The sequence below is a fragment of the Ovis canadensis genome, chromosome X, assembly GCF_042477335.2.
Source record: "Ovis canadensis isolate MfBH-ARS-UI-01 breed Bighorn chromosome X, ARS-UI_OviCan_v2, whole genome shotgun sequence".
NCBI classification, from domain to species: Eukaryota; Metazoa; Chordata; class Mammalia; order Artiodactyla; family Bovidae; genus Ovis; species Ovis canadensis.
The window spans coordinates 32,905,847-32,919,315 of NC_091727.1; the positions used below are offsets into that span (position 1 = coordinate 32,905,847).

The following is a 13,469-nucleotide window of genomic DNA, read 5'->3' on the forward strand; positions in this document are numbered from 1 at the left end:
GACTCCTCTATTTGGCTCACAATGGCTCTCTCAGTGGTGTGCAAGGTATAACAACTGGTCTGTGAAAGATATGCACAATAGCTAGGGATTAATTTAGATTTTACAGAGCCCCAGCAGAAACATAAACACTTTTAGAGAGTAGCATGACAAAGAAGCTAGTATGCAGGAAGAGGTGATCCCTAATTGAAATACGCAAGAGGAAATAGGCCAGGGAAGGCAGTGTAGAGGCTGAGCTTCATGCATGGAAATTATAGCAAATGACAGGTTAGTAAAAGATTTGCCTTTCCTAAAGTTTTGATGATTTATTTTTGGCATATACATCAATGCTGTCAAATTATAGTTTTCATCATCATTATCATCAAATAGTATTTATTAACCAAATGTGCTCTACAGGGAACTGTACTAAGAGGCAAAAATGATATGGTTTCTAACTTCAAGTAACTAATAAAATAAAACTGACCAATCAGTGTAGACAAATGGAGGGGAGCAGATAGAGAACAAGATGCTTAACAGGGAAACACTTTAAGCTTAACAATAAGCTTTTAAATATTTCCAGTGTTTAGGTGAATTGGTGAGTATATATGTGTGTCTATGTATGTTTCTTAATATATCTTTGGAGATAAAAACATATTTTCTCGACATAGATAACTAAGTTCTAAAAATGAATTCTATGGAATCAATTATTTAATAAGTGCTGATTTTCAAAAACATATTTGATTGAAAATCAAAACAGAAGCCTTCCCCATATACCATGGTCTCAACAGCATGAAAAAGTGGGACATAAACGTAGAAACTGTCATCTTCCTCAATTTAACTCATCTACCTCTGCAGGGTCCCCATGAATGAATGGATGAGAACACTCTCCCCTGGTCAGTACAGAAGCAATTGTAAAATGAGATGTAAAAAAAAAAAAAATCCATATTCAGGTTTTTTTTTTTTAACCTCTTACTTCTTAATTCTACCAAGTTCAAAAAACTACAGTAAAAATTATGTACTGGCACTTACACATATACCTGGGAGGAGAAATGAAGATTCAATCTGGCATGAATTTTTTTACATTTAGTAGAGACTAATTCTAAGACTGCAATGTTGATCTTTCCTGAGTTGTCAGGATCCTGTGTGTGCTTCTCATGTATCTTCCCAACTACATATGGCATTGTGACAAATAGAAGAGGCTGCTAATGCTGCTATCGCTGAATGTCTTATTTAGGAACAAACAATTCTGGAAAAGCTCCCAGATTATACATCTGTCCCTCTAGCTTCCACTTTAGAGGAGAAAACTGTATGGAGATGCCATAAGGATTAATATATTATTCTTTCCCTCTGTGAGTTCTGTATGGTTATTTCCCTCACCTTGACATGAGAGAAAAATATTTACTGAAAGCTTCATTAGAAAAATTACCAGTGAGATAGCCAATGCTTATGGGAAAGTTGCATGTGGAATGGGCTTGCAGAATGGCATGCTTGTCCCCCAGAATCTGAATACAGAGGCGATCAAGGCACTTTCTCTTCAAGTCCAATTTCTTTCTTTTTTTGTTTTCTCTCCTTTCATTTCTTCATTTTTTTCATTGTCTCATTTTCCTTCATGTATTACAAATGGCAGTGAGAGTCTGTGAGCACATTAATACTGTGGGCTTGACACAAAGAGAGCTAAACAAAGGAGAAATCCCCAGGGAAGCAGTTCCAGCTCTCCCATCTCCAGCATCCTGTTGACAAGTGGCACTGTGCTCCCAGCATTCAGGAAATCTTTCTCTAGAGCAGTGGTGCCCACAAACTTAAGAGTCTGTACTGATCAATTATAAACCTTTCAGAGGTCCATGGGGAAATGCCAAAAATAACACAATATAACGTGCTTTTTCTTAAAACTCCATCTTTTTCTAAACATTCTGAGGTTAGGGATTCTTGTACTTAAAAATGTGTTAATTATTTTAAAAAATGTAAGTGTAAATTTCATTTGAGTAAAGCATACACACAGAAAAATATACAAATCACAAGTGTATACTTCTATACATTTTCTTAAGGGAAATTATTAATGCAACCAGTATCCAGATGAATAAATAAAACATTATTCAAACCCCAGAACTCGCTCCTGTCCTTGTTAATTACTACTCCCCACAAAAATAATCATACCTGAACTTTAACCCTTGATAGGCCTTTTTTTGAGCTTTATTTCAATGAAATCATACAACATATATTCTTCTGTGTCTGGCTTCTTTAACACAACATGGCTTTTCCTGTTTCTTACTTTATGAAAAATCACTGGTAATAGAATTTGATTTCTTAAATGTCCTCATACTGTCAGACCAGAATCTTGTTGTTACACAATAATGCCATCTTATGGCTATAGAGCAATTTGTAGTCTACAAATTACTTTTGCTTTCATTATCTTACTTGATTTGTGCTATCCTCTAAGACTTGAGGAGTAATTTCCTGAAAATCAGACAAATTTGTTAATGGTTTGAGGGCTAGGAAAGGCAGTATCCGAAAAAAAGACAACAGGGTATCTGTATTGGTATTGGTCAGCCCTCAAGTGCTTTTGGAAACAAGGAAAGTACATTGTTTCTCTAATACTAGGTATATATTATGTTAATTGTTTCATTTTTCATGTGTTTCTTTTAGCAACAGTAAGTAATCTACTAAGAAATAGATGGAAACAGCATTTAGCATCAGTTAATTTCTCATTAAATATTTATATATGTAAATACATGTTTCTATCTACATGGATTATCTGTCAGTATACATGGATATGTACATGCACACATGTGATTCATAGATTTAATATTTACTGCCCTATCTGTGTTTCCATGGAAAGGACCCACTTTTAATAATTTGAGGATTTGTTACTTTCCTGAGGTACAAGTTGAAATTCTATTTGCTGGAAGGCAATGTATGGAGGCAGGTCTCCTAGATAATGAGTAAGTTGTAACAAGTTAATCTGGCTTTTAATTCTCTACTTGCATCAACATAGACAGTAATGTCTGTTTTACTCTATGACATTTAATGGAGGTGAGTTTTGCCATCATGGCACTTAGAATTCGGTGGTTAATGATGGTCTCAGAAGCTATGCCTCAGGAATGCCAAGAGACTACTGCATTTTCTCCTGTTTGCAAATTACTTCTGAGTAAGCTATGTAAATATATTAGAGTGAAATATTTTGATGAAATAGAAATATGCGTATGTGCCACTGAAGCATGTGTTTGGGCAAGTCACTTAACATCTTTGTGGTTGACAAAGGTCCATCTAGTCAAAACTATGGTTTTTCCAGTAGTCATGTATGGATGTGAGAGCTGTACCATAAAGAAAGCTGAGTGCCGAAGAATTGATGCTTTTGAACTGTGGTGTTGGAGAAGACTCTTGAGAGTCTCTTCGACTGCAAGGAGATCCAACCAGTCCATCCTAAAGGAGATCAGTCCTGAGTGTTCACTGGAAGGACTGACGCTGAAGCTCCAATACTTTGGCTACCTGATACAAAGAACTGACTCATTGGAAAAGATCCTGAGGCTGGGAAAGACTGAAGGCAGAAGACGGGCATGACAAAGGATGAGATGGCTGGATGGCATCACCGACTTGATGGACATGAGTTTGAGCAAGCTTCGGGAACTGGTGATGGACAGGGAAGTCTGGTGTGCTGCAGTCCATGGGATCACAAAGAGGCAGACACGACTGAATGACTGAACTGAACTGATAAAATAATGAAGCAGGATAAAATCACTAAGGTATTTTCAAGCTCTAAAGAATCCTTCATTATTAATTATTAACTATCTATAATAGTTTGAATTATTAGTCAGCAAGTATTTATTGTTCTTTCCTGTTCACTGTAGCAAGAGACTACTTCCCCCATTCTATTATGTCAGGTTTGCTGTTGCCAATGGAATGTGAGCAGCTTAATACAATCATAGGCCATACATGCTCTTAGGAGATTAGGCTTAGGTCATGCTCTGGTGATGTGTCATGAGAAGAATATGCCACTGGTCCTTCATATAAAGCCCAGAATAAAGCCATAGGGAGGAAACACACATCCTGGGGCATAGCCTAGCTCACCCATCACTTGAAACAGCTGTCCAGCCACATTCAGCCTAAGTCAGACAAAACACAGGCAACCTAAAGATCCATAAGCATGAGAACAAAGGCTTGTTTTAAGTTATAGAGTTTTAGGGGTGATTTGTATCATCATATTATGGCAATAGCTGAATGATGCATTATCATAACTGGCTCATACCCGAAAATATACTAATGCCTTCTTACTGGTTCAAAGTATTTTGTTTTAACCACAAGCTGACTTATTAAAAAAAAACAAAAACAAATAGTAGATTTTTGTTGAGAACCCAACACGAATGCTGTACATTTGTCTATTTAAGAATGAATAGCCTCGATTTATGAGAGAAATACAAATCAAAACTACAATTACGTACCACCTCACATGAGTCACATGACCACCAATAACAAGTCTACAATAACAAAAGCTTGAGAGGATGTGGAAAAAAGGGAAACCTTCTACACTGCTGGTGTGAATGTACATTGGTACAGCCACTATGGAGAATAGTCTGGAGGTTCCTTATAAAGCTAAAAATATAATTACCATATGATCCAGAAATCCCACTCTTAGGAATATATCCAGAAAAAAGCTCTAATTCAAAAAGCTGCACACATCTCAATGCTCACAGAAACATTCTTTACAGTAGCCAAGACATGGAAATAACCTAAATGTCCATCAACAGACGAGTGGATAAAGAAGGTGTGGTCCATATACACAATGGAATACTACTCATCTGTCAAAAGGAATGAAATAATATCATTTGCAGAACATGGCTGGGCCTAGAGATTGGCATATCAAGTGAAATAAGTTATACAGAGAAAGACAAATATATGATACTACTTATATCTGGAATCTAAAATATGACATAAATAACATAAGCTAACTTACAAAGCAGAAACAGACTCACAGACATAGAAAACAAACTGATGGTTCCCAAAGGGGAAAGAGGGTCAAGGGAGGATAAATTAGGAGTTTGGGATTAGCAGATACAAACTACTACATATAAAACAGATAAACAACAAGGTCAGAATGTATAGCACAGAGAAATATGTTCAACATACTCTAGTAAACCATTATGGACAGGAATATGAAAAACAATACATATATATGCATATATATATATATATAACTTAATTACTTTGCTGTACATCAGAAACTAGCACAACGTTGTAAATCAACTCTATATTAATTTGAAAAACAAACATATACCTTCTAACTGATAAGGATTCAAGAATCTACCATTATATGGGCTTGGTGGGAGATAAATTCCTGACTACCACCGCTGCTGCTGCTGCTAAGTCGCTTCAGTCGTGTCCGACTCTGTGTGACCCCATAGACGGCAGCCCACCAGGCTCCCCCATCCTTGGGATTCTCCAGGCAAGAACACTGGAGTGGGTTGCCATTTCCTTCTCCAAAGTGTGAAAGTGAAAAGTGAAAGTGAATTCGCTCAGTTGTGTCCGACCCTTAGCGACCCCATGGGCTGCAGCCTACCAGGCTCCTCCATCCATGGGATTTTCCAGGCAAGAGTACTGCCACTACCACTCCAAAAAATGGAGCCCAAACTGCAGCTATTTATATTTCTTAACCCCTAGCAATTATAACCTAGTTATATGACTGAAGCATGCCTTATTACAAAAGTTGGCAATTTATGGCCCTCCAGCAAAAGTTGACCTACTGCCTGCCTTTATAAAGTTTTATTAGAATAAACCATGCCCATTTGTATATGCATTGTCTAGGGTTTCTTTCACCCTTCACAGCAGAGTTGAGTAGAGATTATATGATCTGCAAACACTAAAATATTCACTAATTGGACCTTCAGAAGAAAAAAAATAAACAACTCCTTCTTTATCTGGCAATTCTGTAAGAAAATGTAATTCTAAAATTAGTGACACAAAAATAAGTAATAATTTTGATACTTTTGGGAAGTGATAGTTGCAACTGCTATAGAGGGGCAATGGTATCTCCGGTGTACCAGTGGACCATGGCTATGACAACAGTTTATAATTCAGATTTGTCTTGTAGCTTGATGCTTGGTGTGTTTCTGGGTGCATATATCAGTCATCCTTGACAATTTCTGCCCATATTTACACCTGGATCCCAGGCTTTCCATTGATTCCATGAGTTACCTGATATTCTTCTAATTATATAATTCTACCTAAGGCAATCGGAGTCTCTTTCTGTTAGTTGTAACTCAGAACCTTGAACGGTCCATTGACCTTGCTTTATTCCTGACTCGGAGTAAGATGTTCCTTTTCTACTCCCCAGGGATCTTGTTCTCGCCATCCAGCATTGCTTGTATCTATCAACCTGTAATTTATTGGCTGTTTGTCCATTTTCTCTCTAGCACTGGGAAGTTCTTCAAATCAGGGACTGAATTTAAATCAGCTCTCTATGGTGCTCAGAAAAATACAAGAGCATATAAGAAAGAATTAACAGGCATGAAGACTATCAGAGCCAGGAAACCATTATTTTTAACATTAAAATTGCCAAGCTTGATTGAGTCATTATGTAGAAGCAATACACTAAACACTCGACATACACTGTATCATTTAATCCTCATAACAACTCTATGACTTAGTAAATATTTTTGTCCCATTTTATAGATAAGGGAATTGTGGAGCATAAAGGTTAGGGAACTTGCTCAAAGACATAGAGCCAGTCAGCAGCAAAGCCAGGATATCAAAGCAAGTTGAACTCTAGGGTCTGTACTCACACACAATAACTTAAAACAGTTTTACCCAAGACTAGACTACAGTCCCATGAAATTTAGCAGCTCCTGACCAATTCCTAGAGAAGTCTAATTTGAGTAAAATGAGGATACTTTTCCAGCATCTGGATAAGTAAAGAGTGAGTCTACTGGGGTTAGTGACACTCCATCATTTGCCAGACATGGGAAAGAGGCCACCCAGATCTGCGGTGAGAATTCAGCTTACTCTCTCTGTAGAATGGCATTGGAGGATCCGCTTCTTTTCAAATCTATGGTTGAAGGTGAACTGAAAGGTAAAGAGCTGCACGACTGTCAAAAGGAAATACCTAGCTCAGTGACAAAAGATGACTGAAAGTTGGGGGTGGGTAGTCTCAGAAAGCAGAAAGTCTTACCTCAGCCTTCCTGCAAGAATGGTCAGTGTCTATAGAAGACAAAAGCATATCTCGGTCTTTCAGGAGCTTGTGCAGGAGACATAAAAGTAAAAAAAAGATATTGCTCTATAGTAAATTCTAGGAAAACGTGACTTTGGAGCAGGGGCATCCCAGGTGGTACTGGTGGCAAAGAACCTGCCTGTCAATGCAGGGGATGTAAGAGACATGGGTTTGATTCCTGGGCTGGGAAGATCCCCTGGAGGAAGGCATGGCAACCCACTCCAGTATTCTTGCCTGGGAAATCCCTTGGACAGAGGCACCTGGCAGGCTATATAGTCCATGGGGTTGCAAAGAGTTGGACGCAACTGAAGTGATTTAGCATGCACCCACTCTACAGGTAGCCACTGAGTCTGGCAACATTTGCAATTATATGAATTGTATGCTGATACTATATTACATTAATGTTAAAATGATATCTAAGTTTCTAAGATCAACTAATATTTTCAGGATTTGAAGAAGGAAATAACATTTGACATGAGACTTGAAGGCAGGGAGGCCAGAGGGGGCAGAAGACATTTGGAAATCTTTAAATCAAGTTAATATTGCTAGAGCAGAATTCAGAGGAGTTGTAGGCAGGCAGGAATTAATACACGGTGAGGTTGACATGAGCAGGGATCATGTGAAAGCCTTTTGTTTCAAATTAATGAATCTAGACTTTGTTCTAACAGGAATGAGGTGATAGCACTGAAGTTCTCACACTTCAGAAAAACAATTCTGGATGAAAGATAATTGGGAGCAAAGAAGGCATGATCATTGGAAACACTGAGATTTATGCTAGAAGTATTGATTTAGGAATCTAATGTAGTAAATTAAGAACAAAAAACGAAGTAAAGACATCAAGAAAGGGTCAGATATGAGAGATATTAAAGAGGTTCCTTGTAATTATTAAAAATGATTTTATTTCCTCCAGTAATAATGAAGAATTCTGTCTTGAAACAACTCTTTGAAAGAAACTGCTTTAAGCCATTACAATTTTATTATGCTTCACCTAAAATTAGAAGAGGAAACAGCACCTTCTTGTGGTCTGAGGCTAAGAAATGTATGTGAATTTTTAAAATTTGGTCAACAGTTAGATATTTTAATTAAGGAAGCATGAAAAATTAATAATTTTAAATCAAATTCCTTGAGACAAAATAGTAGGGAGACAGAAAATGTAAAAGATCACCTTCAAAATAGAAACAACACATGAAAGTCAACTTCGTGTTGCTAGCTTAGATTTTCAATATATTAATGTAAGTATATCAAACTATTATAAATCTATAGGATACAAAGTTGACCAAAAGTATACAAATTATACTGCACAATTATTTAAACCACCTCAACTCAATGACTAAATTGGTTTTGGCATGACCTGAAATTTCTGAGGATATTATAGTGTTCCAACATGATGCTAACTTTGGTTCTGAAAAATGTGTTGAATTCAGCTCCTTAGTTTCAACTAGATCACCATTTATTCTGATTCCACTTACCTTTTCCCAGTGATAGTGATACATCTCACTCTCTTCTTCCCTATCTCCTTTGTCATGAAGAGCATAGACATGAACTCTAGAATTCCTGGGAGATAGGTATAATCATTTCCTTTTAGTAAAAGGAAAGTGGTACCTACCCTTGTCGGTCCTTGTACATTTTGTTCACTCTTTCCCATTGGAAGTCGAGCCTGGAGAGAGCTTCCTGTAGCCTCGCCTTTTCCGGGGCTGTGGCGCTTTGCAGTGCTGCTGCCTTCTTATTGTGAATGATATCAATCCGACCTGAGATTTGTTGCAGGTTGTCTTTTATATTCTGCAATATTGAAATTGTAAAGCAAGTCAGAAATGATTCAGTTGTCTATGCAAAGAGAAGAAAGGAAATGTATCAACACCCAGAGTAACTAACAGTCTTGCATTTTGCATTTTCTGACTTTTAAAAGTCATTAGCCTTGAAGCCTGCTGATTTCAACGTGCCCAATTTGAATGGGTAATTCAGTCTTCATCTTGATACTGGCAATCACTCCCTCTTTCTTAAAACTCTTTGTTTGGCTTCTGTAACCTGAATTCTTCTGTTTTTTCTTCTACCTTCTTGTCTACAGCTTCTCAGTTTCCTTTACAGAATCTTTCTCCTCTTACTAATCTCTTAATATTAGAGTGCTCTAGCATAGATCTTTCCTGATCTATCTGTATTACCTCCTACTTGGTCGCATGACTTTAAATAATCTCTATATTGCAATGCTCAAAATTCTCCAAGCTAGGCCTCAAATAGTACGTGAACCAAGAACTCTCAGATGTTCAAGATGGATTTAGAAAAGTCGGAGGAACCAGAGATCAACATCCATTGGATCATAGAAAAAGCAAGAGGATTCCAGAAAAACATCTACTTCTGCTTCATTGACTACACTAAAGCCTTTGACTGCATGGATCCCCACAAACTGGAAAATTCTTAAAGAGATTGGAATATCAGACCACTTTATCTGACTCCTGCAAACCTGTATGCAGGTCAAGAAGGCAATAGTTAGAACCAGACATGGAACAACAGACTGGTTGCGAATTAGGAAAGGGGTATTTCAAGGCTGTATAGTGTCACCCTGTTATTTAAGTTATACGCAGAATACGTCATGCAAGATGCTGGGCTGGATGAAGCGCCAGCTGGAATCAAGATGTCCAGGAGAAATATCAATAACCTCAGATATGCAGATAAAACCACCCTTATGGCAGAAAGCGAAGAGGAACTAAAGAGCCTCTTGATGCTGGCTTAAAAGTCAACATTCAAAAAAGTAACAATATGGCATCCAGTCTCATCAGTTCAGTTCAGTTCAGTCGCTCAGTTGTTTCTGACTCTCTGTGACCCCATGAACTGCAGCACACCAGGCCTCCCTGTCCATCACCAACTCCCAGAGTCCACCCAAACCCATGTCCATTGAGTCGGTGATGCCATCCAACTATCTCATCCTCAGTCATCCCCTTCTCCTCCTGCACTCAATCTTTCCCAGCATCAGGGTCTTTTCCAATGTGTCAGACCTTCGCATGAGATGGCCAAAGTGTTGGAGTTTCAGCTTCAGCATCAGTCCTTCCAATGAACACCCAGGACTGATCTCCTTTAGAATGGACTGGTTGGATCTCCTTGCAGTCCAAGGGACTCTCAAGAATCTTCTCCAACACCGCAGTTCAAAAGCATCAATTCTTCAGCACTCAGCTTTCTTTATGGTCCAACTCTCACATCCATACATGACCACTGGAAAAACCATAGCCTTGACTAGATGGACCTTTGTTGGCAAAATAATGTCTCTGTTTTTTAATATGCTGTCTAGGTTGGTCATAATTTTCGTTCAGTCCCATCACTTCATAGCAAATATATGGGGAAACAATGGAAACAGTGACAAACTTTATTTTTTTGGACTTCAAAATCACTACAGACGGTGACTGCATCCATGAAATTAAGGGTTGGGATGGGGAAGGAGATGGGAGGGAGGTTCAAAAGGAAGGTGATATATGTATACCTATGGCTGATTCTTGTTGAGGTTTGATAGATAACAACAAAATTCTGTAAAGCAATTATCCTTCAATAAAAAAAAATAATTAAATTTTAAAAAGACAACTGTTGCTTGGAAGGAAAGCTATGGCAAACCTAGACATCATATTAAAAAGCGGACACATTACTTTGCTGAAAAAGGTCTGTATAGTCAAAGCTATGGTTTTTCAAGTAGTTATGTATGGATATGAGAGTTGGAGCATAAAGAAGGCTGAGCACTGAAGAATTGATATTTTTGAACTGTGGTGTTGGAGAAGACTCTTGAGAGTCCCTTGGACTACAAGGACATCAAACCAGTCAGTCCTAATGAAATCAACCCTGAATCTTCATTGGAAGGACTGATGCTGAAGCTGAAGCTCCAATCCTTAGGCCACCTGATGTGAAGAGCTGACTCATTAGAAATGACCCTGATGCTGGGAAAGATTGAATGCAGGAGGAGAAGGGGACAACAGAGGATGAAATGGTTGGATGGCATCCCTGACTCGATGGACATGAGTTTGAGCGAGCTCCACGAGATGGTGATGGACAGGGAAGCCTGGCATGCTGAAGTCAATGGGGGTCACAAAGAGTTGGACATGACTGAGTGACTGAACAATAAATATGACAATGACTCTCCAACTTACATCTCCAGCCATGACCTCAACTCTGAAATCCATACTCATACTTCCAACAACTTTCTTGACACTTGGATATCTCAGGAGCATCTCAAACTTAACATAGCCCCAACCACATTCTCAACAGCATCCCCTTATCTTTCTCTTCCCATTATTTTCCTCATTTCAGTAAATGACATATCAATTAACAGTTATTCAGGTTGACCACCTTGGAATCCTCCTTGATCCTTCTTTTTTAATCTCTATATTCATATTACTGGATGATCCTATAGACTCTACTTCCAAGAACATGTCCAGAATTTGCCCTCTTCTCATCATCTCCCTTGTTATAACTGATATAAGCTACCCTTGTCTCTCACCTGGATTATTTCAATTCCTACCTAAATGACCCTCCTGCTTCTTATCTTGACCCTCTCCCATCAATTCTCCACACAATAGCCACAGAAATTTGTATGAAACACAAATCAAATCATATTACTTCACTTCTCAAATGCTCCTTATCAAATTTATTGTTTGCCCACGAGGCACAACTTGTGGGATGTCGGTTCCCTGAAAAGGGATTAAACTCGGGCCCCAGCAGTGCAAGTACCGAGTCCTAGGCACTGGACCAGGTAAGACCTAAACCCAGAGTCTTCATCAGGGCCTACAAAGTTCTGCACAGCTTGGTTGTATGCTGCCTGCCATTCCAGTCTTACTTTTTCCTTAGTCTCCTCCAAAAAGTGAAAGTTGCTCAGTCGTGTCTGACTCTTTGTGACAGCATGCACTATACAGTCCATGGAATTCTCCAGGCCAGAATACTGGAGTGGGTAGTCTTTCCCTTCTCCAGGGGATCTTCCCGACCCAGGGATCGAACCCAGGTCTCCCACATTGCAGGTGGATTCTTTACCAGCTGAGCCGCCAGGGAAGCCCTCTTCCAAGTGCACACCATTTCAGCCCTTTTGCCTCTTTGTGTTCCTCGAACATGCTGAATGTACTCTTGCTTTGAGGTTTCCGCATTTGCTGTTCTTTCTGCCAAAAATAATTCTTCCCTCCAAGAAACTTAAATGGCTGTTTCCCTTACTTCTTTTCCATATCAGAAGAGCTTTCTCTACCTTTCCATTTTAAGTAGCAGCCCTGAGTACTCTGTTTTCCTTGTTTGTTCATTTTCCTTCATGGCCTTTATGACTAATATGAGATTACCTATCTACTAGTTTCTCTATATCACTAGACTCGACCCTATGAGTGCAGGGTTTCCAGAGCTCAGACACATGCCTGGTACACTGTATGTACCCAGTGCATTTGTGTTGAATAAGTTAAAGCATCACAAAAATCAACTCCGTAATTTTTTAAACATAGATTGTATTTAAGGGGAAAAAAAACACAGTGTTATTACATAATAATTTTTCAAAAATATATCAGTGTTCAAAAAATGCCAAAATCTTCTATATTTGTCTAGACTTGCAAGTATGAATTTGGTTATTTTGCTTATCTGAATTGTCTAAGACAAGTCAATTGAGTAAACATTCATTGAGTTCTTCTATGTATAAGGATCAATATGGAGAAAGTAAAGGTAGGTGAAGCACAGTTTTACTTGTTTTCAGTAAGTTTTGAATTGGTCTTATTGAGGTGGTAAGGGAGGGTGTGGTTTGGAAAACTGGAGGAAACAGTTATAGTGTAGAAATCCCAGCTAAATGTTCAGAAATTATTTGATGAGTGATCTAAATGGTACCAAATTTTTTTTTTCAAAATTCAGAAAAAGAATGAATCATATATGTGGTCACAAGCCACAGAAAGGGCTCATAAAGAAAGTAGGATTTGGGGTAGATATACATAGCTGAGTAGCTGAAGTGGGAAGGATGTCATACTTAGCAGCTAATACACATGCAAAGACAGGAAACATGAGCAGTCAAATCTGACTTTTCAGAAATGTATAGGATCAGGGAAGATGGGTCTGGAAATAGCTGGAGATGATTAACAATGTGCTTTAAAAATACTGCATGTAATTCAGTAGACAGTGGGGAATCGTCTCACACATACACAGACACGTACATGAATTTCAAATATATACAAAAGCAGAAAAGAAAAAAAAAAGAAAACAGTACAAATAGCCCCCATGAATCTATCATCTACTGCCAACACTTATAAAACCATAGACAACACTGTTTCACTGTATATGTCCACTCATTCACGTCCTCAACCAT

General features: G+C 38.3%; 1 protein-coding gene across 7 annotated transcripts in view; it reads right to left on the reverse strand.

The window, feature by feature from the left end:
- DMD (dystrophin) overlaps nt 1-13,469 on the reverse strand; it is a 2,687,035-nt gene that overhangs the window by 1,267,183 nt on the left and 1,406,383 nt on the right. For all 7 annotated transcript variants that reach the window (XM_070291485.1, XM_070291489.1, XM_070291490.1 and 4 more), the window contains exon 43: nt 8,781-8,953. In XM_070291485.1, coding sequence (XP_070147586.1) covers nt 8,781-8,953 — 173 coding nt within the window. The remainder of the gene's footprint in view (nt 1-8,780; nt 8,954-13,469) is intronic.